At 40.0% G+C, this 26,819-nt stretch overlaps 1 protein-coding gene and 1 long non-coding RNA gene across 2 annotated transcripts in view; one reads left to right on the top strand and one right to left on the bottom strand.

Annotated features, from left to right (window-relative positions):
• Positions 1-878, top strand: part of LOC311523100 — a 30,410-nt gene extending 29,532 nt beyond the window's left edge. Inside the window, exon 3 of the long non-coding RNA XR_014712262.1 lies at positions 601-878. This is a non-coding gene — a long non-coding RNA (uncharacterized lncRNA). The remainder of the gene's footprint in view (positions 1-600) is intronic.
• A 4,255-nt stretch (positions 879-5,133) lies between these two features.
• On the bottom strand, positions 5,134-24,278 carry CLRN3 (clarin 3). Its single transcript, XM_084633128.1, has 3 exons — positions 23,903-24,278; positions 14,277-14,453; positions 5,134-9,391 (listed from the first exon to the last, which is right to left on the bottom strand). The coding sequence occupies exons 1-3, from the start codon at positions 24,129-24,131 to the stop codon at positions 9,117-9,119; spliced, it is 681 nt and encodes a 226-aa protein (XP_084489254.1). The 5' UTR covers positions 24,132-24,278; the 3' UTR covers positions 5,134-9,116.
• Positions 24,279-26,819: the final 2,541 nt, after the last annotated feature.

Raw genomic sequence — 26,819 nt, 5'->3', positions numbered from 1 at the left:
TATTATGTCTTTTTGTTTGCATGAGCATATGTTTTCACCAGAACTTACAAGCTCAACTTTAAATATGACATGCAATTTTAAACATGAGTGATAAACATTAGGGAGGAGATGAGATGTGGGATGATGAATGGCAAAGGTAACTGCAATAAGATTGCAAGCTTACTCAATTTAAGGGACAGTGACGTTTTGATGGATCTGATTGTCTGTCTTGTACAAAAGCGAGTCACAAGAGGAGACTGGTGAAAAGTGACATTGCTAAATAAAGGACCATAAGTTAGCAAATATGGGTCACCATAATTTATTAAAAGAGCAAACAGCTTGCTGCAGTAGTAGGTGAAGGCATTGCTGTAGATCTTTGCATAGAAGTTCTTTAGGCTGATCTATATTTAAGGGGCTATCCAAGTGATTTCACAATGTAAAGGGACATTTAGAGAAAGGGTTTTAAATTACTCACTTTGCCTCTGATCAACAGTACCCCAGCTGATCTTGTCATTAGCAAATGACTAAACTGTCTCCCTAAAGTCTCCACATTGCATACAAAGCTGCCCTGCTGTTTCTTCACCATTGAGAAAACTGTTGTGTACTTTTCTTTCTTTACAGTGCTGCAAGTGAGACAGCCCTGCCTCCAGCCCTCGTGTACTATGCTGTGTTGCAGGCGTGGCCAACCTGACCCTGAGGAGGAGCCAGAATTTACAAATGTACATTGCCAAAGAGCCACAGTAATACATCGGTAGCCCCACATCAGCTCTCCCAATCTGCTCCCAATGCCTCCCACCCACCGGCAGCTCTGCTGATCAGCGCCTCCCTGTCCCTCCCTGCACCACCCGATCAGCTGTTTTGTGGTGTGCAGGAGGCTCTGGAGGGAAGAGGGGAGGAGCCAGGGCATGGCAGGCTCAGGGGAGGGGGTGGGAACGGATGGAGTGGGGGCAGAGCCTGTGACAGAGCCAGGGGTTGAGCAGTGATCACCACCCCGGCACATTGGAAAGTTGGCACCTGTAACTCCAGCCCCGGAGTCGGTGTCTGTACAAGGAGCCACTTATTAACTTCTGAAGAGCCGCATGTGGCTCCGGAGCTACAGGTTGGCCACCCCTGCTGTATGGGATCTCTTTCTTCCAGCTCTACAGCTTCTAAAATCTGTAGCATGCTAGCACTATTACTAGTTATAAGAATTTATTTCACTTTTAAAATGGTTCATGAACAGCCATCATGTTAGTGAAACTGTGTTTATTTTGAGAATTGATTATTATACCTGGCCGTTTTCCAAGCAGCAGAGAATTTTAGGTAGTGAAGGCTGGCTCATTCTTTAGCGTGGTTGTCCTTGGGTAATAGGAATTGGTTTTATTGACTAAATACTACTGAGTCTCACTCTGTCTCTGGAAAACAGCAAAGCTATGGTAGAATCCTTTCCCTGTAATTATAAGATTAATGAGACCTTGTTATGCTGTGAAGTCGATGTCGCTATATTAAAAGTTGTTGCTCCCTATTGGAGTGTTTGTATATTTATACATTTTATAGTTGTTAATGCTTAAGAGAACTGAAAGTTTCATGAGGCATCTAAATTATGGAAATCTTCTTTGTCTCCGTAGATACGGATTCTGCAGTCATAGCATTTTCCGCACAATCCACCCAGGCTCACAGAACTGTTTAGAAGATTATAATAATTCATTTAACAAAATATTCATAGCCCTGTAGCAGGGTGGTTTTGGCAGTCAACAGGCCTATTGGTCTGAGCCTTCAACTCCAACCTTTCTGTTAGTTCACCCTCTGGATGTAGGTTTAGTTGGACTGGCCTCCTTGACGTAACCCCTAGCCCTACCCTCTTTAGGGCTGGGTAAAAGGGGACCCTGGTCCTTCCCCCCTCCCCCCCAGGTCCCAGTTCAGGACCTGAATGTGAAACTGTGTGTACTGATTTACGTTAGGCTGGCCCACTTGCTCACTTCCCCTGAGCCATTTCCTACCACAACTGCATCTCAGTTTGGGGTGTGGTCACAGTGGACTTAGCCCTTAGTTCCAGACCTCCACAGCCTAGGCTGATGCTTGCAGTCTTCAAGCCTTTGCTGGTTCTCCCTCCCTCCCTCTTGGGGAGCATCTGTGGGGGAGGGGAGACTCAGTCAAGTACCCGCAGTACAAGCTTCCTCTCCTGTTGCTGCAGAGCAGTTCTCCTCCAGGAAATGGACTCCTTCTCTCCCACCCAGGGCTGCAGAAACTCCATTGATTCTGGTCTTCTCCCAGAAGCACACTCAGCGGTGGCTGAGAGACAAAGCCTCCTTGGCCCAGTACTGTGCCAGCCCTTCCTCTGTCTCTGCCTTAGTGTGGGGTTTGTAAAGCCTGTCACAAATCCTCATGGTTGTGAATAAAAATTTCCAAATGTGTGACAAATGGTGAAGCCCTGCTGCCTTCTTGAGTCTGCACAAAACATGAAGCAATAGCGCTGAGGGGTTGGAGCTGCCCCATTTATTACCGTGTAGTGATGAATCTGAAAGCCAATTACGTCAATTTTAATGTGTATTGTTAACTATTTCAATGCTGGTCATTTTAGTAGAAACATCCTGCTGACCTGTTTATCCATCTGTTTTGGATACAGAGGTGGATATTAGGCAGGAGAAAGAGGGTGGTTGGTGGTTGTTGTCAAGGGCAGGATACTAGGAGTTCCAGTCTCTACCCCTCAACAGTTCAAGTCACTCTGACTTAGCTCAGAAAGAAGAGAGGCATCTGTTCCCAGTGCAGAAAGTCTCAACAGTTTCCTGGGTGCCAAACCCACAAACTTGTCCTCTCAAGCTGGCCCTGACAACATCCATTATGCAATATTGTTACTGTCTAGAAAACATGACCTATGAGGGAAGATTGAAAAAATTGTGTTTGTTTAGTCTGGCTAAAGAAGACTGAGAGGGGACATAAGAGTTTTCAAATACATAAAAGGTTGTTATAAAGAGGAGAGAGGAAAAATTGTTATCTTTAACCTCTGAGGATAGGACAAGAAGCAATGGCCTTAAATTGCAGCAAGGACAGTTTAGGTTGGACATTGGGAAAAACTTTCTAACTGTCAGGGTGGTTAAGCACTGGAGTAAATTGCCTAAGGATGTTGTAGAATCTCTGTCATTGGAGTTTTTTAAGAGCAGGTTAGACAAACACCTCTCAGGGATGGCCTAGATAATACTTAGTCCTGCCTTGAGTGCAGGGGACTGCATGCACATAATTTGTGTGTCCTGCAGATTTCTTTACTTCCCCACAGAAAAATGACTTTCTGACAGGGAAGCAAATGGAAGTCACAGTAGTGGTCATGTGACCCTTTCCAGCCGTATGTTTCGGGTGCCCAGGGCAGCCGGCAGAGGGGTAAATTATTGTGGGGAAGGAGGTGGGACTGGGGAAGATCCAGCTGGTGGCTCTTACCCTGTGCCAGGCTCAGTTGCTAGTCCCAGCTGGGCTGGGGAGGACCCACCCCCAGATTTCTCCCCCAGCTGCAGGAAGCTCTGCAAACCCCCCTCCCCTCCACTTCCTGTATTCATTGCTCCTCAACTGCAGGGGGAGGGATCCCAGTACAGGGAATTGCTCCCCCTTCTGCCCAACCCCTGTGCATTGAGACCCCCTCATACACAGACCCTCCTGTGAGCCTCACCCCCCCACCTGCACTCAGAACCCCCTCAATAAGCCTCACTCCCCCTGTACCTGGACCACCCTGATGAGCCACCCGCACCTGGATCCCCAACCCACCGAGCCTCAACCAGCTGCACCTGGATCCCCACCACACTGAGCACCAATCCCCCAGCATCTGGACCCCACATCCAGACACCCCATTCCCTGCCCCACTGAGCCCCAACCACCTTCACCTGGACCCCCCTGCAGAGTCCCATTACCATTGCACCCAGAACCCCCCAACAAGGCCCTGTGCATCCAGATCCCCCCCGAAACCAAATCCCCCACTGAGCCGCCTGCACCCAGATTGCCTGACACAGAACCTTCTCAGCTCACAGCTGGATCCCCCCCACACTAAGCCCTTCCACACTTGGAGCCTGCCTTTGCACACCTGGAGCACTTGACACAGAGGGGCAGGGCCCTTAGGTGTTTCTGGGGCAGGCCTGGTCCTTGCGCTGTGTCAGGGTTGGATGCAGCCTCACTGCTGAGTCTGTGTCCCAGGTATGGAGCTGCACAGTGATTTCCTACCGTTGTGCAGCTACTGGCCTGTGCTCCCCAATGGCATGCTGGAGTCTCTATTTTTATTTGACAAATACATTTTGCAGAATTTTAAAATATTATGTGCAGAATTTTTAATTTTCTAGTGCAGAACTTTTAATTTTCTGGTGCAGAATGCCCTCAGGAGTAACCAGAAGACCTCTTGAGGTCCCCTCCAGTCCTATGATTCTATGCATTGTTGATTCCACAGCAAGCTGCAAATTGAAAATGTTTGGCAGGCAAAAATTCAGTTTAATATGAGTAAATAACCCAAGGAAAACTGATTATTCATTTTTATGTGTAATTCAACAAAAACATCCCTCTGATGTGTGTGAAATCCACTTCACCCACATAAAGCCTATGGTAGTCATGCTCTACATAGGTGGAGTGCCAAGGGCCTGTGGTGATGGATGTGTTGGAATCTGCAGCCCTTCCACCCCAGTTGTGCAGGGAGTTATGGCCAGTGGATACACTTAAACATGGATCCCATCAGCCCTCCTCTTGCCTGCACCTATCACATCTTTCCATGCTAGCCTGTAAAGGAGATCCATTCTACCTGTGATAGCCCAGCACAGCTATGATACAGGCTTAACTGGTGCAGAAGGTCTGACTTTACCTTACTCTGTTGCAGCATTCTCAGTGTACTTCAGAATTCAGTGCCAGATTATAAAAGAAACCGTGAGCTTTGACGGAAGAATCTAGGTCAGCTTCCCGCATAATACATAGGGCTTTCTCCAAAGATAAGCTACAGTGCAAACAATGCTTTGCATGCTTCCTGATCTCACTGTGATAAATATCAGCCAAATAAAGTTACAAGGGAATTCATCTTTAGGCTAGCTCAAGACTGGATCCCTCTTTGGACCAGACCAAACATTGCTAATTGTGGAAAGCTACGCTGAACTGTTGGCAAGTGATAAATGTGCAGCTCCTTTATTTACGAAATTACTCACTCAGGTCTTCAGATAAGATGGACGCTTGATTTTATTTCAGTAGCATGTCAAGCTGACAGAGCAAGCTTTTTCCTTTTCACCTAAGGCAAAACTGCCAGAATCTGTTCTCATTAAGAGGATAAATGTACCGAATATAGCTGTATTCATTTTTAGGGTTGGCTGGTTGGCAACAGACAAAACAATTTCTTTTTGCTATCCTAAAGGCTAAATGCAAGGTCATCCTGTGGCAGACTCTTTACTGCTGGAGTAGAAATAGATGTTATTGCAGAATGATAAATTCATTTTATTAAGCTCTTTTATGGGCATGTATGTGTAATACTGTCTGATGATGATGGATTATTTTATAGCACCCAAAGGTTTACTAAGCACATCTTTAGTATCAAAGAGAAAGGCATGGTCCCTGTCCTGAATAGTTTCCTGGCTTGTTTGATTCAGCATTGTGATGTAAGTTAATTTCACTATTGCCACAAAACACCTCTGCACTATATTCTATGGAAATAATGTGATAAACTCACAGCAGTTGCATTTGAAACCATGAGAGTTACCTGGTAACTAACATCAGTGTTGTTTCATGTAAATTCTTTGTTACCAACAGACGCATTTTCCTAGTCTGCAGTGGTATGTAGCTATGTAACTTACAACTAGAAGTGGCAGGAAAATTACAATCAATACGTTTTCAGTGGAAAATGGGGCACAACAATTTATGCAAACAGTTTTCCATTTCCCCCCAACTCTGTGCTCTCTAAGGGGAACTTTACTTTTCTTTCATGCTTGTTTTCTTGTGTCCCATAATCTAAAAACATTCAGACAAAAAGTAAATGATCTGCCTTTGTATGGAAAATCCTAACTGTCTGCTGCTAAAATTTGGATTTCTGCAACATTATAATTTTGATCTACATTTCATCCAGGTGAATAAATAAGTACCATGATTAAAGTTCAGGTCTAAGGCCAAATACTCATTCACATGAAGTCAATGGCAAAACTGCCATTGGCCCATAGTCTCTAAGGCCCCAATCCTGCCCGAGACTCCATGCAGACAGGCTCTTGGGCCTAAATGGAGCCCTATTAACTGTAGTGAGGCTTCATGCAGGAGTCTGCCCATGTGAAGCCAGTTGCAGGATCTAGCCTTAGGTTACTGGTCCTGTAAATGTTGTGAATGTAGACAAACCACTAACCCTGCCGTGACCTACGCTTTTGATTCTATTCCGGTGCCAGTCTACACAGCATATCAAAAAGATTATCAATGGAGTAAAACATGTAAATCTCACAAGAAAAGCATGAGATCTTGTGAGATTTTCAGCCTGATTTTTACAGACCCATGAGGTTCAGATAAGGACCCAGAACTGAGGCTGCTTATTAGAAGCAAACTGTTGAATCTTCTGCAGTTTGTCCATTATTGAAAATGATCTGTTGCTGCTCTACAAATACTGAAACAAGGCTGACCCTCTTACTTTCAAAGGAGGAGCCATAAGTCCTCTAATAATTCTCTATTACAATGACTTTGTTTCTATCCTACCTAATGACAGATGCAGGATTAGTCATGTTGCGTGATGGATGTTGGCTTAGCAAAGCTGTAACAATTGCTCACTGAAGCTGTGTGAAAAATTTTGCAGCTGAAGCAAAACTGGCAAATGTTTGGCTTTGTGCCAGTTTAGCTTGTGTGTGCAAAGTATCTGACATTTCAGCTGAAATGTTTGCAGTGATGAAAAGTGGTTCTATGCAAGGGTTTTATCATAAAGTGAAAACTGGAAAGGTCTCTTGTTTGATGCACCTATTCAATCTCTCAAAGATAAACGACCCAAGCTTTTTTCCAGAATACCACCCTAACTTTGTACTGATCTGCTCCATATAAACTGCTCTAAGGTAAGATTTCTGCAGCGGGTTATACCTTCATCTGGCAAAATACACTGGAGATTTTATACTTTAATCTTGAAAATTATGTTGACGTAACCAACAAGCTCCAGAAGAGGTTTTATTTGCTTGAGTCAACCTTCTGAGAAGTTACATTCTTCCAAAACTCCTGTATCCATTCAAGTGTTCTTTTTTGGAGCCGCTGTGGTATTTCATCATATACCTCCGATGTAATGAATGCATCTGTAAATCAGGCTTGATAAGGTATGGTAAAGGGAGACTGTGTGATACAGTTAAATCATTGGGAAAGGTCTCCCAGCAGTTTGGGGTAGGGGCAAGAGAGTGCAAGGTGCTAATCACTTCAGTCTGTGAACACCCATCCCTGCAACATGAGCATTGAGCGTAAGCTTACAGGATGCCATGGGGTCTGCCTTCCTGCGCAGAGGAAGATGTGAATACAGTTGGTGAAAATTATCAGCACCTAAAGAGAAGGAGTCAGCTCAGCCTCGCTGCAGGAAGTTAGAAAGCTAGAGAATAAAACTCCCTTTAAAGACTACAGAATACTTTTTTTTGTTCCGTTAGTTAGAAGCATTATACTTTAATTATTCAGCTCCATGTAATGAATAAGAGCTTCGGCCATGGCATTTATATTATCCTGTAAATATTCACTATCTGTGTCAGTGCAAAAGGGCAGTATGATTTTATTTTCAGGAAACAGGAGGACCACACCTGTACAAGGTGCAGCTTTATCATTCCACTAGCTGTGTTAATAAAAAAAAAGTCTTTATATAGTCTAAAACAGGGGTCCTAAAAAACATTTGCAAATGTGAACAAGCGGTTAATAATTGACTTGTAGATACTCACCATCTCACTCTTAACTGAACAGACCATCTCCTTCCTTATTTATGATTACATAATGTCCCTCTAGCACAGGGTCACCATGTAAACCACAATGTTTCTATTTAGCCACTCCAGACAGGAACAAGACTCCAGCAATAGCACTGATTTTGCACTGGTGTTCATATTGTTTGCTACTCTGCATGGCCTTTTGTGAGTGTAGTCGCTAGAAGAAGTGAGTTCATACTCCAGAATAAAGTAACCGAGGAAGATTGGTGAGGCAAAGAGCAACAGTGAATTCTAAGTGTGGACGGGATCATTTACTGTGGGGCTCAAAGAGAAAGTGAAAGATGGAAAAAAAAGGGGGGGGGGGAGAAATGGCAACTGATTGCAGTGGAGGGCAAAGCACTGAGGCCCCAGTGACTTTGCCCTATAATCTTCAAGATTTCTTATGTTTTCTGGATTAGTCTACCGCTTTCCAATCAGGAATTATGTCCATAATCAAAATAATGGGCCTGTCCTTGCATCTGATTGAGCTCAGACTTCAAAGGGCAGAGTAAAGGGTCTTTGTATTTTTAGGCCACCCTGGTCCTGGTGCTGGTTCAGCCCTCACTACAAGTTAAACAGCCCCTAGAGGCCATTCTGCAGCCAAGAAAAGTCAGAATGCAAGAGGTGGAAACTGGCTATGCTGAATGATGCATGGATGGGGAGAGAAGGGCTGCAATAGGATTTGCTTGGATGCATAATGGGGTAGGACTGAAGGAGCAGCAGCACGAAGATGGAATGTTTCCTTGCATTCACTTTCCAAATCTCTGTGTCCTAATGCCCTTTACACTTTGCTGCTGCCCACTCAGACAGTAGCAGTGCAGTGGGGATCCCCTAAAAACTCAATTCTGGATTGTGTTCCACCCATTGAGAGGTCCTGGTCTTCACTGTGCTGTAGCTGCTGCTTTGTTCCTTCCAGACTCTTAACTTCACATAGGTACTCCCCCAGGGGAGGAGTCAGGAAGGTGAGCTATGCAAAGCTCATTCTTAAAGGGCCCACAGACAAATGGTGCACATAGGGATCATTATACAACTTCATTTAACTGATGCCCTTATCAATAAATAATTTGTAAACATTTATGGCAAAATAGATCTAAAATGATGAAGATTAATTCAATCAGTACTAAAGATAGGCGGACAGCACAATGAACAACTGAAGTGAACAACAATATACATTTGCAGTTTAAATTATCAGCCACGATTGTCCACATATTGACTTGCAATTTTCTTCCACATTACCTTTAAATGAAAGAACTGGTATCACTAAAATAAAATACCATCTTTTGGTGCATTTTCAATGGGTCTCTCCTGTTCCTTCCTCTTGGAATACCTTGCATGGTGATAGAAGACGATGATGATGATAGTTGCAACATTCAAAAGAAAGATAAGAAGCATGAGCCAATATGAATATTCATAATTGTTTCTGGAGTTTTTATATTCACTTGAAGAAAACACACAGTTTGAAGCCAACTCTACAGACAGTTTGTTTGCCTCTACGTTCACTGCAAACAATATCATGATTAGAAGAATGAAGATGCCTAGAAAATAGGAATACAATGTTATAAATAGCACTGTGATATTATATGGGTACACTTATGCAAATATAACAGTTCTAATATCTATTTCATTCTAGGCATTTCAACCAATTGGAAGAAAAATCTGGAGTTTCCTATAAATAAAATATTCTGGGGAGTTATCTAAAGAATTTACTGTGCCCTGTCTGACAACTGATGTGCAATGTTTTGTGTACCTACCTCTGAGTCCAACTCAACTCCTATTAAAGCCAATGGAAGGATTCCTCTTGACTTCAGTGGGAGTAAAGCCATCTAAGGGGGAAGTCTTGCTGTTGGACCCACAGCAGAGATATGCATAGTATATTATCCACTTGACCCATATACAGGAATCCTATTGACACCAATAGGCATTTGCATGTTATACATAATAGAGATCTTACCAAAGATAAGAGAGCTGAACTGCAGATCCAAGAGCCACATTTCCCCACAAACTTTAGAAGATATGTAGAGATGTAAGTCACTATAGAAGTTACCTAAATGGTGCTACAGCATAAATGTGTTGCCTGTATTAATATGACTGAAGAAGAATCCTTGTTTTTGGTTAGAAGTTCTAGGAATAAAGTAGACAGTGGGATTCTATTTCTTTAGTCTAAATTGCAGTATATAAGAACATAAGAATGGCCCTACTGGGTCAAACCAAAGGTCCATCTAGCCCAATGTCCTGTCTTCTGACAGTGGCCAGTGCCTGGTGCACCAGAGGAAATGAACAGAACAGGTAATCATAAAGTGATCCATCCCCTGTCGCTCATTCCCAGCTTCTGGCAAACAGAGGCTAGGAACACCATCCCTGTCCATCCTGGCTAATACCCATTGATGGACCTATGAATTTATCTAGTTCTTTTTTTAACCCTGTTATGGTCTTGGCCTTCACAACATCCTCTGGCAAGGAGTTCCATAGGTTGACTGTGCATTGTGTGAAGAAATACTTCCTTCTATTTGTTTTAAACCTGCTGCCTACTAGTTTCATTTGGTGACCCCAGTTCTTGTGTTATGAGAAGTAGTAAACAACACTTTCTTATCTACTTTGTCTACCCCAGACATAATTTTATAGACCTTAATCATATCTCCTCTTAACCGTCTCTTTTCCAAGCTGAAAAGTCCAAGTCTTATTAATCTCTCCTCATATGGAAGACGTTCCATACTCCTAATCATTTTTGTTACCCTTTTCTGAAACTTTTCCAATTCCAATATATCTTTTTTGAGATGGGGCGATCACATCTGCACACAGTATTCAAGATGTGGGCATACCATGGATTTATATAGAGGAAACATGATATTTTCTGTCCTATTTTCTATCCCTTTCTTAATTATCCCCAGCATTCTGCTCACTTTTTTGACTACTGCTGCACATTGACTGGATGTTTTCAGAGAACTATCCACAATCACTCCAAGATCTCTTTCTTGAGTGGTAACAGCTAATTTAGACGCCATCATTTTATATGTATAGTTGGGATTATGCTTTCCAATGTACATTACATTGCATTTATCAATATTAAATTTCATCTGCCATTTTGTTGTCCAGTCACCCCCAGTTTTGAGAGATACTTTTGTAGCTCTTTGCAGTCTGCCTGGGTCTTAACTATTTTTAGTAATTTTGTATTATCTGCAAATTTTGCCACCTCACTGTTTACCTCTTTTTCCAGATCATTTATGGATATGTTGAATAGGACTGGTCCCAGAACAGCCCCTAGGGGAATGCCACTATTTACCTTTCTCCATTCTGAAAACTGACCATTTATACCTACCCTTTGTTTCCTATCTTTTAACCAGTTACCAGTCCATGAGAGCACCTTCCCTCTTACCCCATGGCAGTTTACTTTGCTTAAGAGCCTTTGGTGAGGGACCTTGTCAAAAGCTTTCTGAAAATCTAAGTACACTATATCCACTGGATCCCCTTGGTCCACATGCTTGTTGATCCCCTCAAAGAATTCTAGTAGATTGGTGAGGCATGATTTCCCTTTACTAAAACCATGTTGACTCTTCCTCAACAAATTATGTTCATGTATGTGTCTTACAATTTTGTTCTTTATTATAGTTTCAACCAGTGTGCCCAGTACTGAAGTCAGGCTTACAGGCCTCTAATTGCCGGGATCACCTTGGGGCCCTTTTTAAAAATTGGCATCTCATTAGTTATCCTACAGTCATCTGATACTGAAGCTGATTTAAATGATAGCTTACAGACTACAGTTAGTAGTTCTGCAATTTCACACTTGAGTTCCTTCAGAAGTTTTGGGTGAATACCATCTGGTCCTGGTGACCTGGTGTTTAATTTATCAATTTGTTTCAAAACCTCCTCTAATGATATCTTAATCTGGGACAGTTCATCAGATCTGTCACCTAAAAAGAGTGGCTCAGGTTTGGGAATCTCCCTCACATCCTCAGCCGTGAAGACCGATGCAAAGAATTCATTTAGTTTCACTGCAATGGCCTTATCATCCTTGAGTGCTCCTTTAGCACCTCGATCATCCAGTGGCCCTACTGGTTGTTTGGCAGGCTTCCTACTTCTGATGTACTTAAAAAAATTTGCTATTACTTTTTGAGTCTTTGGCTAACTGTTCCTCAAATTCTTTTTTTGGCCTTCCTAATTGTATTTTTACAGTTCATTTGCCAGTGTTTATGCTCCTTTCTATTTTCCTCACTAGGATTTAACTTCCACTTTTTAAAGGATGCCTTTTTGCCTCTCACTGCTTCTTTTACTTTGTTGTTTAGCCACAGTGGCTCTTTTTTGGTTCTCTTACCATGTTTTTTAATTTGGGATATACATTTCAGTTAAGCCTCTATTATGGTGTTTTTAAAAAGTTTCCATGCAGTTTGCAGAGATTTCACTTTTGGCGCTGTACCCCTTAATTTCTGTTTAACTAACCTCCTCATTTTTGTGTAGCTCCCCTTTCTGAAATTAAATGCTACAGTGTTGAACCATGTGGTGTTTTTCCTGTCACAGGGATATTAAATTTAATTATATTATGGTCACTATTACCAATCAGTCCAGCTATATTCACCTCTTGGACCAGATCCTGTGCTCCATTTAGGACTAGATCAAGAATTGCCTCTCCTCTGGTGGGTTCCAGGACCAGCTGCTCCAAGAAGCACTCATTTAAGGTGTCAAGAAACTTTATCTCTGCATCCTGTCCTGAGGTGACATGTACCCAATCAATATGGGGATAATTGAAATCCCCCATTTTTATCACTGAGTTTTTTATGTTAATAGCCTCTCTAATCTGCCTGAGCATTTCACAGTCACTATCACCATCCTGGTCAGGTGGTCGGTAATATATCCCTACTGCTATATTCTTGTTATAAGAGCATGGAATTTCTATCCATAGAGATTCTATGGAACAGTTGGATTCATTTATGATTTTTACTTCGTTTGATTCTCTGCTTTCTTTCACATATAATGTCTCTCCCCCAAAAGCACGACCTGTTCTGTCCTTCAGATATATTTTGTATCCTGGTATTACTGTATCCAATTGATTATCCTCATTCCACCAAGTCTCTGTGATGCCTATTATATCAATATCCTCATTTAATAAGAGGCACTCTAGTTCACACATTTTATTATTTAGACTTCTAGCATTGGTACATAAGCACTTTAAAAACTTGTCTCCTTTTAGCTGTCTGCCATTACACAATGTAACTGAATGGGACTTTTTTTTATTTGACTGTTTCTGATCAGACCAGCCTGTATTTTATCATTTTCCATCCTCTAGTCCTCATTAAGACATAGAGATTCTCTATTAATAGAATCTCCCCTCAGGGATGTCCGAACCATGCACTCCTCCGCACCTTTCCCCCAGCCCTTAGTTTAAAAACTGCTATACAACATAAATATAAAATATATCATTTTGTCCTTGAGAATGAGTACTTTCCTAATTACTACTTCTGCATTTCTATCTCCTCTGACCTTGCTAAACTTGCTCTGAGTGGTCCTATGCTCGCATGTGCATAAACAATGGGCTGAAGCTCTCTTAAGATAGATTTGACTTTTCTTCAGAAATGAGTGAAATTAACGAGGCTCAGTGCCAGATGGAACTGGACACAAGGGTCCAGATTTTTAAAGGTATCTAGGTGCATTAAGATGTAGATAGGTACCTAGTGGGATTTTCAAAAGCACATAGGTGCCTAAATACCTTTGCAAATTTAGTCCTTAGTCACTTCCAATACCTGCATTTTCCTGCATGTCTGCCTTGATTTCTGTAGTTTGAGAAGGGTCAGCTTCAGATCTCTGCTGTGATGTGCATGCATTTAATTGCATTAAATTATGTTGTAAATAACTACCTCTGTTTTTTCATTTTTATTATTGCAATCAATGCACCCAGAAACTTACTGAATGATGGATTCATTTAAAATAACCATTACAATTTAATTGCTGTCTGAAGGAACAAGGTGCTCAGATACCATGGTGACAGTTATAGCATAATACCTGAATAAAATAGAATTCTCTTTCAAATGTTGCTGGTTTGTGATATTTTCATAGTCCTCCCATAACCATTAAATTCATAGACATGCAATCCTTAAATCTTACTAGTGAGAAGATAATGCTGACTTGCTGTCACTCCTGATAAGTGCCAGAGCTCTTGCTAGAGATTAGAAGTCTACCCTATATATATAATTTATATAATATATAATTTAGAAATGGGTTGGTGTGTATGCATGCATGTGTAAATGAGAATCAAGTCCTATAATTGATGTATGCATGCACATTCTCTCTCTCTCTCACTCACTCACACATTCCCCCCCTTCTTTGCTTTACCAGAGTGGTGTAAAAGGGCCTTAATGTACATGACAATCAGGCATTCTCTATGCAGTATATTATATAATTCCTTTAGAATAGTATGCAGTACATACTTACCATTTAGGGAATTCCATGTATAGACTCCAATGGGTCCCAGAAATGTCTGGTAGGGATTGGTTACGGTGTTGCAGCATGTAAATCCAGAACTCATAAGGGAGCTAAGCAAACTGAGAACCAGGAGCAAGATAATCACAACGTTCAAACTTTTCATTTCTATCTTTCCCAACGCTGTCACTGAAATATGATAGCTCAGCGTTAATACCAGATCCAATATTTGATATTAATAAAAGTCAAGTTTTGCTGAAAATACAAAACTGATTGTGAGCATATACTTATAGCCACCTAAGTCTCAGAGATCTGTTTGTGAATGGGAACCTGGGGTACAGTTGGGCCTTGAGACTAGGGCAGTTGGGCCTTGATACATTTGAGGATCTGGGCCTTCGTTATTACTTTATATGTGTAGATTGCTGTGTCTATTATTTTTCTGTCTTCCATAAAATCCTTCTAATTTGTCAGTATTGTTCTGGTAATAAAATGCCCAGATCTGAACACAATATTCCAGGTGCAGTCACAGTAGGTCTATGCTGAGAATAGGGTACCATTGTACCTGGATATTTTATGTATTTACTTATTTTGATTTAAATAATATTGAAAAGATACCTATACAAGGCTCTAGGTGCCTTTATATGTAATTAGTATGGCAACAAAACCCCAACCACATTAGAACAATCATTCAAACAGGAACTGTGCCAGTCAGCATCCACAGAAGAAACTGATTTCCACCCCTCCTTTGGATACAACAGATTATTGTAGAGTACTGAGTTTACTGTCTATAACTAGAGAAATCGTAACAGTGATCAGGCCTCCACTGTGTTTCTTTTAAAATAGGTCATTGAAAATAAACAGGAAAGGAAACTGCTGTCTCCTGTTTTACATGTTACTCCTGGGATCTGAGGATACTTGATACCATAAGCCAATTTCTGGAAACTTTGTTCTATGTAACACCAGATGAGGCTCTGTTATGTAAACTATATACAAATGTCAGTAATTCTGCTTGAAATAAATAGGAAAAGATGGTGACTCAGGAGGTGGACATTTCACAAAGCTGATGTGAAGCAAGTGCTACTTCAGCTTTATTATGCATATAGTCTTATTACTAATTTTTGTCTATTTCACAAAATAAGTCTGGGTCTGTATGGATAGGATCAGTCCATTCTTCTCTGCCAAACTTACTTTAACCTGTTCACTCAAGTTTAACTAATCATGAGAGAGCCTAATCATGAGTCTGGACCCACTCTACTCCCTGACCACGAGTGATTGATCTTATGCAGGCACATTGCAATCCCAAGTTAGCAGATACAATATATCTGCACACTGTTACAGTGTATTTAGAGACACACTAAGTAGCATGTCCCATCCAGCATAGGATTTTTTTTAAAAAAGGTTTTTAGGTCATATGTTATAGGTTGCCTTTCTAGTGTTTGTAATATTTTATTGGATGCTAGAATAAAATCCCATACTTCACAGCTGGAACCAGCAAAAGGAATCTGCAAAAGCAGATTTTATTGAAAATAAGCGGTATGAATCTACATTTAAATAAAACCCTCTGTGCATTTACAGTGCAAAACACTCCATGTACGAAGGCCGTGGACATTTGCCCCCGCCTGTGGAATTCTCCCACAACCCTACCTGGCCTTTCCTACATCTATTTGCTTATTTTATTTTTACCAAAGGATAGGTCAGGTTTTGGACTATATTTAGGACTGTGACAATGTATTGGCTTTAGGACCCTATTAAATGCTCAAACTCTCATTGATTTCAGTGGGAACAAGTTTAGGCTACTGCCCTGGGTGTCTTCAATCTCCAGTGCTACCAGTTTGATACCTTTCACAAGTTCTACATTCATTTAAAAATTTACATTACATACTATAATTTTTTAAAGTACAATATAATCCAACCCAGCTTGATACATCCCCATGAGGCATCACAGAACACCTGTCTGCATGAAAATTGATGATCAGTTAAGTCAATTCTAGCATCAGTACTTTTCAAGTGTTTGTCAAGAGTTTCTGTAAGGTACTGGAAAAATAATAAAACTTCCTCTAATGATGTCACTTCCTGTTTCTTAATAAAGTTAGTTCAAGACTGGCATGTATGCACACCTCACCCTGCCACTTCTCCACAAAATAAATGGCCCTAAAAATGGCCCAAGTTTGCTTTCAGATTGAAAACAAGCCAAGCCATTGACAAAACACTTCCCACCCGGTATTAGCTGAATAGAACTTTTCTGATGTGCCCGCCATAGGTAAATAATTAAAACACAAACTCTGCTTATACTTCGGTAGGTACACAAATGTTCTGAGGTGACTAACAGCTTCTGAATTTTTGCCAGCTCATGAAAGTATAAAGTACTTGAATTACCCCATATAAATCATTAGCAGCTTGTTAGTAGGCTGCTGTTACCTTGGTCAAGTTTTTTGTGTTCTGTACTTTAACTTCCAAAATGTACAACAGGAAATCCAATATATCTTTCAGTGGAGTAAATAAATAAATTTGGGAGGTCTGTCATTTGTAAAGGTCTTTGTTAGTCTGTTTGTAAGGCTACTAATTAACTAACCCTTTAAAAACAATCACAGTGCTGTTGCCAGCAAATTCCTTAGATCCCAAGAACAGTCTTACAAGGGCAAAATTCTCCTTTTTATTTCACGCTGCAGATCTTTATAGAACGTTTCCCATTCCATTTCTCACACACACCATGCACTGAGATCAATGGGAGTTCTGCAAGGGAAACCAGCACAGAATATGTCATAGAGATCCATAGTGCACGAGATGCTTGCTATTAGTGAGAGGATGTGCTGTATATTTAAAAGTATGTTCATAACTCTTCCTAATAAATGTTGTATAAAACCTATTGAAGAAAAAGCATACCTCTCCCTTCACATTTTCTTTGTGCACGTTTGTATTATCATCCTTTTTATACTCTGAAAAAATATGATCTTTCAGGATTCTGAAGCTAGACATTTCCACTTTTACCTGGTAGCTAAATGATGACAAATAGTTTGTGCATTTTAAAATCCTTTTAGTTTTTAAATTGCCATGAAGCAAATTGCTAGTCTCATAATATAAAGATGCACATAATAAAACGAATGAACAACATGTTAAAGTTGTTGGAATCTTTGCTTGGAAAGATTAAAAATGGTTGCTGAAAATTCAACACAACAACAATGCAAACTACTATGGAAGATTTCAAATTCTGACATTTAAAATAGAAACTTCACAACATGAAGAAGAAGGAAGCCAAGTTGAACAACATCTATTTCCCTAAAGATGCTGAACTGCTCGTCAGAAGGATATTAGAAAAACTGAGGAACCATCTCCTGCACCTTATATACTCCACAAATGACCACCTGTAGCGGGGCAGTCACCCACTCCTGCCTGGAAGGGCTTAAAACAGCCCTGGGAGAGGGCTGGGGCAGGGGAAAAAGCTAGGCTGATTGGGAGGCAGCCTCAGCTGTGGCCATGCCCCAAACAGACCCAGCTGGCCCTATAAAAGCCAGTGAAGCTAGGCGTAGAAGAACTCTTCCTCTACCTTGTTGAGGGAGAGGGGCCTGGCTGCTGGGAAGCTGAGAGAGTACCTGTGGTAGAGCAGGGCTGGGGGAAGGCTAGAGGGGCTGGGGAGCTCCGGCCTGGAAATTCTGCAGGCCTAGAGTAAGGCCACAGAGGTACTGGGGTTGCAGAGGGCAGCCCACGGGTAGGCAGAGGCAGCAGGTCCCCCTTGCCTATGATGAATGGCACTTACACTACAGTTGGCCCCAGAGAATGGGGGTGAGGTGAAGACTAGCAGTGGCCATAGACTGAGGTAAGGGTTGAGGTCTCCCTGGGGAGGGGAGACCCAAATCTGTGTAGGGTACCACAGGTGGCGGCACCCTGCCGTGAAAGGGGACACTGGGGTCTGGGAGGGACTCTGGGCCCAGTGGCAGTGGGACACTAGCCTGCAGAGGGCGCTCTGGAGGCTGGAACGCTAATTCCCTGGATTACCAGCAGGAGGTGTTGCAGGGGTGAGTCTCGCATCGCTACACCACCTCAGACAAGAAATCATTGCATGCTCCCACACGCTGGAAGAAAAAAATCAGTAAGCCTACCTGGAGATCATGGAGGAAACCCAAAACTATCAAATAAAACCCCTGATGACTGCCATTCTACACACAGACAAAAAGTGGAACCAACTACAACCCCTCAACCAGTTGGTTAAAAAAACAACCTTTTTTTAATCCACTTATAGTTTTGGCCTTCACAACATCCCCTGGCAACAAGTTCCACAGGTTGACTCCACTGTGTGAAGAAGTACTTCCTTTTGTTTGTTTAAACCTACGGCCTATTGATTTCATTGGGTGACCCCTGGTTCCTGTGTTTTGTGAAGGGGTAAATAACACTTCCTTATTGTCTCCACACCATTCATGATTTCATAGATTTCTATCATGCCCCCTGCCCCTTAGTCTTCTCTTTTCCACGCTGAATAGTCTCAGTTTTTTAAATCTGTCCTCGTATGGAAGCTGTTCTATACCCTTAATCATTTTTGTTACCCTGCTCTGTAATTTGTACATTCTAATGTATCTTTTTTCAGATGGAGTGACCAGCACTGCATTCATCATTCCAATGTGGGCATACCATGGATTTACACAGTGGCTTTATAATCTTTTTTGTCTTATCTACTCCTTTCCTAATGGTTCCTAACATTCTGTTAGCTTTTTTGACTACGGCTGCACATTGAGCAGATGTTTTCAGAGAACTATCTAAAATGACTCCAAGATCTCTTTCTTGGGTAGTAATAGCTAATTTAGACCTCATTGTTTTGTAGGCATAATTGGGATTATGTTTTCCAATGTGCACTACTTTGCACATTGATTACCTTCCTTCATCCTCAAACCACTCACTACCCAAAGGGCCAGCCTCCTTTGAGACAGTACTGACTTCCTCCAGAAACTCTGCAACATTAACAACCTCCCCCAGAACACCACCCTTGCCTCTATGGATGTTACTTTCTTATGTACCAACATCCCTCACCATGATGGAATCACTGCTTGCCTCAAATACCTACAAGATAATTTACAACATTCAGAAATCCACCCCAAACACATTGTCAAACTCATCCATTTCATCTTCACCCACAACAACTTCACATTTAACAATAAACACTTTGTCCAAATCATGGGAATGGCCCTGGATCGTAAAATGGTTCCTCAATATGCCAATGTCTCTTCCTGGATCATCTTGAGGAAGAATTTCTGAAAAAATGTACTATGAAATCAACTGTATACCTGAGACACATCAATGATATTTTTTCCCCCCTCTGGACAGACAACCTAGCTTCCCTCATAGATTTTTTTTTCACCACAACTTCACCTGCTACCCTACACTGGAACCCATATGGGGTATAATCAAGCAATTACAGTCCATACTTGATGGGGACCACATCTTGAAAGAAAATCTTTCCCAAACCATCTCTTCTGGCCTTCAAACAACAGTACAATCTCCCCAAACTCTTTATCATTAGAATTAAGCTCCCCATAGACCCCAAAGGCCACCAGATCTTGCCAGAACAACGGATGCAAAACTTGCAGACCTATCTCCACTGCTACAATCATCAGTATTCTCCTCCTTCCCCCTGCAACACACCTTTCAAGATCCATGGGTTCTACACATGCGGTGTATCTCATCCAGCGCATCAAATGCGCCTTCGACAACTATGTGGTGTGGGTGAAACCAGACAATTGTTATATCTCAAATGAACTAACAGAAAAATAAGACCAAAAAAAATCACCCATAGGTGAACAATTTTCACAAAGCGATCACTCCATATGTAACCTCTCAGTCCTCATTCTCAAAGGAAATCTGCACAACACCTTCAAGAAATGAGCCTGGGAATTGAAATTCATAACTCTGCTTAGATGCTAAACACCATGGACTTAATACAGACAATGGTTTTATGGCTTATTAAAATTTGTAACACACCCAAGTGCATGCTAACCCTTAATTGCTTACTTCATTTTAAGTGGTCTCCAATAGCATGTGGAGACCCTTATGCTTAACAATCTGTCCCAATTTCTATTTAGCTCAGACACTCTGGTTAGCTTCCCCAGACCTGAAGAACTTTGTCAAGCTCAAAAACTCATCCTTTCCACCAAGAGAAGTTGGTTCAATAAAAGATATCACTGCTCTTGAGGTTACTTTTTTTTCCCTTTCAATAAAAGGTGCATAACTTGTACTGTCAATTCTATTTTCTCACATAAATGCGGCCTTTTGAGAGCCTCTTTCTTTTCACTGATGGGGAGGTGGTCATGGAATGCAGCCTTTGTGAGGATGGCAGAAGAGCTCTCTTCACCATCCGCTACCACATTAACCTAAAGGTATGACTATTCCTCAAGACCCTTGGATGGAGGACACTGTACAGTATTGGAATGTTCTGACTCTTGTGGCTTAACTTTTTTGATGATCATTTTAACAGATGAGGTTAAAAAATTAAGAAAATAATCTTTCACAGAAGTGTATGTATGTTTAAAAATTTGTAGAATCATATACAATAGACTTTAACAAATAAATAATAATGTACAATACAGACCCTAAGAATTACTTTACAACAAGTGCACTCTACACTGACTTTATTCCTAGAGGAATTTATTTGAGAGACTTTTTAACTTAAAGAAAACTATATTTAGACTATTCTTTAAACATATCTTTGTCTATATAATAAAAATCTCCCTTAAAGTAGCTTTCATGGCCAGAATAAACTCTGGGTCTTTTCAAATTTAAATATCTCAGGCATTCTTATTTTTCAATAACTATAAATAGCTATTGTGGTAAGCTAATCATTTAGTAATGTCGTATTTTAAATCTCACTTCTACTTTAATTTGAGAAGAACAAAACAGGGTCACAAATCTCTCTCTGCTTGGTCAAAGCCTACTTGCCCTACCTATACAAGTATTCTGTGACTGATTTTCATTTTATAATAGCACCTAGAGGCCATAATCAGAACTGGGGCTCCATTGTGCTAGCTGCTATAAAAACACAAAGACGAGGTGCATACCCCAAACTGCTTCCAATCTAAGGCCCTGATTCTGCAATGAGCTCTGTGTGGTTAGACTGCTGTGCCCACTGAAGTCAATGAAGGTCCGTCTGCATGGAGCTAGGATGAGGACCTATGTCCGTTGGTGTGAGAGGGATACAGTCAAACGTAAACAACCTTTTTTATATACAAAATTGGAAATTAAAATAATATTTTAACTAGACAAATATAGGGCTGATCTGTCCCCAAAACCTTTGTTCTAATTGAAATTGTTTCAATGGACTGATACCAAACTGTGTCACTATTTTCATTTTTAAAATATTTAAGATATTCTACTACTAACACTTGCAACTGGTTTTTTCCCCATTGTAATGTGGTCCTTATAACTTGCATTGAAATAATGTTGCCATCCTCATAATTTTGATAATATGCTGTTATCATAGATAATCAGCCAAAGGTGACTTCAGTGCAGCTACACCATATAGAAAGTATCTTGTCAATGTTACATATTGTTGTGGTCTTGGTAATGTTTTGTCATTGGGTGCAGGTAGAGTCTCCTTACTAAACTCAGAAAAGATTATGTTAAGTGTGTAAAAATAAATTATCCTGATTACTATTTCCTAGACTAGGATGGGGTCCTGTCTGGGTCAGTTCTGTTCTGTTAATTTGTCTGTGGCATCATGGTCTTTGTCAAAAGTATCATATATAAAATAATCTATAAAATATACATCTTGTCTGCTAATTATTTTAAACCATTCTTCCCCGACTTTCTCAATAGGTTTTGTGGCCTGCTTCTCTTCTCTCGTTCAAAGGAGTACATCAGAATAGTTTCTTTGAAGCCAATAGAGTCACACTGGTGTAAAATCCAGTGTAAGGCCCTGATCCTTGCAAACACTTATGTACATGCCTAGCTTTTACTAGTTCCATTTTGCTTTTTCTAATATATTTTTTCTAATATTTGCTTGTCTTATATATATAGCATCTTTGTTCAAGGTTCCCCTAGGTAAAACTTCATCTTTTATTGTTTTTCCCTCTCTCTTTCCTCATTTTCCCCTCGTCTTGTCTATATCTAGGCTTGGAAGGATGAGATTTTTATCAGTAAGTTTAGTAATCGTCAATTTCACCAAACATACACAAAGCAATGAAAAAATATTTCCACTGATGATAACTTAAATATATATATGCAGAGTAAGAAAATACTGGTTAGGAAATTGCTAGAGGTTGATTTCAGGGTATTTACTTTGTATATTTTGACATGTGATGTCGACAATATGTGTTCTAATAATATAAAGCTTTAACTTTTTTAATTTCAACATCTACTGTAATTAATTATTGTCTGACATGCCCCATAATTTTCCACAGCTGTGAAAATGTTAATAGACAAAAATTGAAAAAAATATTAAAAATAAACATCCATATTATCCAACAAAATTATAACAATATAAAAATTGAATTCTGCCAAGCCTATCTATATTCTCTCTCCTTTCCCTCCCCCGCACCTCTCACTTTCTCTTCTTTGTTTTTTGCCTGTCGTCCTTCTGTCCTATGGTAAATTTACTAGTAAGAGGAAATATGAAGAACTGAAGATATATATGTCTGATTTTTCTGTAAGTGTAGAGTTCAGCTTTGACCCAATCTATTGGACATTTTCAGATGTTGTGAAGTCTAAGATGCGTCTGGGTGGAAGAACACAACTTATTCTAATTCCCTGAGTTGTGTTGGAAATCTCATGTCATAGTTTATCAAAGTGGAATGTTGACAGGTACCCTTTGGTAGTCTCATGGAGAAACATCCCTATAAAAGGTGTATGTCAAGCTCATGTTGCAAGGTAAATTCCATATTGTCATGTTAGTCAAAAAGGAATTGCTAGTATTATATAGCTACAGTAACATGCAAACATAAAAGATTTTAAAAATACTAGTTTATATGTTGACCTCACTGGCTCCATTATTTACAAGTTAAAATGAAGGAGCCTTAAAAGAAAAGGCTAAAAATGAATATTACCCAATACCTAACTAAAATGACAATCAATTTATACAAATTTTGCCAAAATATTTGTACTGGCATTGTTAAATTGTTTAAATGTTTTACAGCCTAACATGAAACTTGTGACAATCATGTTTTAGAATAAAATTACTGTCTAAAACCTAACATTTTGGTCAGAGCACTGTATGCATGTCATTCCAAATCAGCAGGAACTGTATTATCTTTTTGAAATAATTTGTAAAAAAAAACGATAATAAAATGAGCAGTAACTACTTTTCCGCTATTGACTGAAAGCTTCTGCAAACTTAGACTTGCTGTTTTTAATACAACTGTTTCCCTTTTACCTTGATACTTCCCACAGACAAAGCTATGAACTAATAAGATCCTGGATAATGTGAAAGGGTTGCTGTTTGCAATTGTGTTGCTGCTATTATGTGCTGTACTATTTGTTCTCTTATTTTTACAACTCTCCTAAATCCCATAATGTTAGTATGTAAATACTCTAGTCTTCAATAAAAATATATGTATAAACAAATAAAAGACATGAACTGCTCTTCATAGTATCTGCTAAAATGAAATGTATCAAGGTAAGACAACACAACAGTATCCATTTATATTCACTATAGTAGTTACCTTGGAAATTTTTGGCTGGCGTTTCAAGTCCACCAATCACCTTCTTTGAACACACACCTTCAAAAACCCCATATGTGACGGTTATAATAGCACTTGAATTTCCTTCGGTAAAGTTAACATTACTTGAGACCCAGTTTTTGTTTGCAAGAACGATGCAGACTATCACAAAAGACCAAATACTGGTAAAACAGGCAGATGCAAACATCAATGTTTTTTTTCTGGATGGCATTTTATCAGAGAGATGTGTTTTCTTGTGGTGCAGGTTATACTTTTCTTCTTTCCTTAGTCTTGTTAATGAGAGCTCCAAGCTGAAAGAGACTGTTCCCTGCTGTTAGAGATTATAGACCTAGTTTTGTACTGGTAGAAAATTATGCCAGTAAACTTTGAACTAACAGCAGTGGTAATAAAGTTGTAAAATAACTGAACTTTGGTCTGGAGAAAAGATGTTGCCATAGTTACAACCATACTAGTCTAACAAAGGACAGTAGGAATCTGCCACTACAATGTCTCTTCATCAAATGATTTCCTATTGGCTGTGCTTTGCCAAGTGAAATGAAACCAAATCAAGCGTTAGTCTTTCAAATCAGATTTCCTTAGATATCTTCTAGAGCTTAAAAAATACTGGCTGTAAAATATTGTAGCTCATGAAGAGATCAAAGAAATCTTAAATTAGTGCTTTCTTGAAGATTTGTATTCAACCCAGAAAGCATTCTGAGCTGGTACAGGAGGAGAAGCAGGTAAGACTGGTAACTAATCTTGAAATATAGTTCTCCTATGTCCATATCCAAAAGACTTTCAGACACCCTGATAGACCCAGAGTTGTAACAGTAAATATTAACAAGGATATCCTTTTTTCTCTGTTTTATTTTGATGTAGGTTATAGAGCAGGGGTAGGCAACTTATGGCATGCGTGCCAAAGATGGAACTGAAAGGGTTAGGACCACTCTAGGCTTTTTTCTTTAACTTATCCAAAAATCATTTTATGTCTGAGAATATTTCATGTATATTTGTTGCTCTATTTACTGTTTTATTTTCCTCTCCTCTCTATAAAAAATGCTGTGTGTTGCACCCAGAGCACAGAGGATTTATTTACCACTCCACTCCATATCACACAAGGCATCATGACACTGGTAAAGGCTGTCTTCCAGACAAATGACATCATCTGTGTTTATCAGCAACGTGAACTCCCAAGAGAGGATAAACCCAAGGCCAAGTGACTGTAAAACAATTCCTGCCTGTTGTAATATTATTTTAACAATCGGAAGAACAGGGTTTTTTAGTGTTGACCAACTGTGACGCTAGCAGTTTCAGAAATGCCAATTTTAGTTTAAAACTATTTCAAAACATTTCATTATTAACACAGGTTTGACAGGATTCAGCATTCTGGTTGATAGGTTGTTTAGCTGAGTATTGCTGTTTTCTTTATTTGCTATTCTTGAGGTACTGTACATCAGGTTCAAGGCCTCTGTGCTCTTTCATTTTCAAATGCAAGACTTCCTGAAATTCTTACCTATTCTGGGTGGATACATATGATTTAATCATTCAGGCTGTGACATTGCCTAGAACTGTGAACTCCAATTGACTTCCATAGGAGCTGAGTTGGCTCAGCACCTTGCTGGATGTAACTGCAATCTTGAAGGATCAGGATTAGTGACATAGCACCACACTCATTCTAAAACATACGCTTAGAGGAAGTGACTGTCTGTGGCTAAGGTAGAAATACTAAGAATGGGGGTGGGGGTGGGGATGGGGGTAGAATCTGATAAAGAAAAGCTGGTAAATTCTGTATCAAATTGGGAGATTACATTAGAATTTTAAACTCAGTAAAACCTTCAAATTTACTGAAATAACTTATTCAGAGGGGTAGAATGGAATTATGAGAGGGATTTGAAATTAGCACAATGAAATTCCTCTGGTTGTATATGATGAGAGTGATAATGCAATGAGCTTCATGCCTATGCTGATATGTAATGGATTTATGGTATTTTTATCCTCCTATTGCTTTGATCTTTCTTACAGCACAAACAAGTATTAGAAAAATAATTTTAAATTTTATATGAAAATTTTTTCAAGAGAACATCCTTGAATCTTTTTAGTCAGAACTCAATGTGCATTTCTATATTTCTATCAATTGTTTAGCTCAGATATTGGTTTCTCTTCTTCAATTCCATCCCTCATTCCTCTGTCAGAGAGACATAAAAAATAATCACTCAAAACTGTGACTTGTATTTCACACAATGCTTCCCTTCTCCTATCTCTTCTTTCATTTTTCCTGATGCTTTTAAAAAATAAATCTTTGAAAGTTCTGTTTGGTGTTCATATTGCATCACTTCTTCTTTCTGTGTCTCTGTTTCAGTGACTGATCTAGTTTCGTACTGGCTTCAACTTTCTGAATGTGGTAGCAGGTTTTCAAGGGAAGAATGAGATCTGGTACTCAGGACTTTGTGCTTTGCTTTTAACAGCTAGAGGACATTGGTTCTCATGTCTCTGCTGTCTCCCGAGGGGTGAATTTTTGTGTTTTCCGCATGTGCTCACTCAGCATCACAGGCTTTATGAGCTTATTAGATTTTCAAAGAAAAGTAAGTTGGGTAGGGACAGAGGAAAATAAACTGGAAAATGATTAGGAATTCTCTACCCTCATCCAAAATATACCTTGCGATAATACTATCATCCTATAAGAGTTCTGTGTGTGTTAGTACATATTGATTGAAATAAAATGGCTTGACCTTTAGGGACTCTTAAGGTGTTAATAACACTACTAAATTTTAGATTATAGAGGACGACGACAAGAGAGTCTTCAGGTCCAGAGGTTGAGTGCATAATGTGCTGTTACGATGTTATCCAGCGATATTAGGAGTTGTACTTCCAGAATCTTACAATGTAGAATGCAAACTACCAGATAATGAGCAAAGAGCTG

Source organism: Lepidochelys olivacea (genome assembly GCF_965140295.1).
Source record: "Lepidochelys olivacea isolate rLepOli2 genome assembly, chromosome: 7".
NCBI lineage: Eukaryota > Metazoa > Chordata > Testudines > Cheloniidae > Lepidochelys > Lepidochelys olivacea.
The sequence above is the reverse complement of the archived record's forward strand: the minus strand, read 5'-3'. Positions and strand labels throughout refer to the sequence as shown.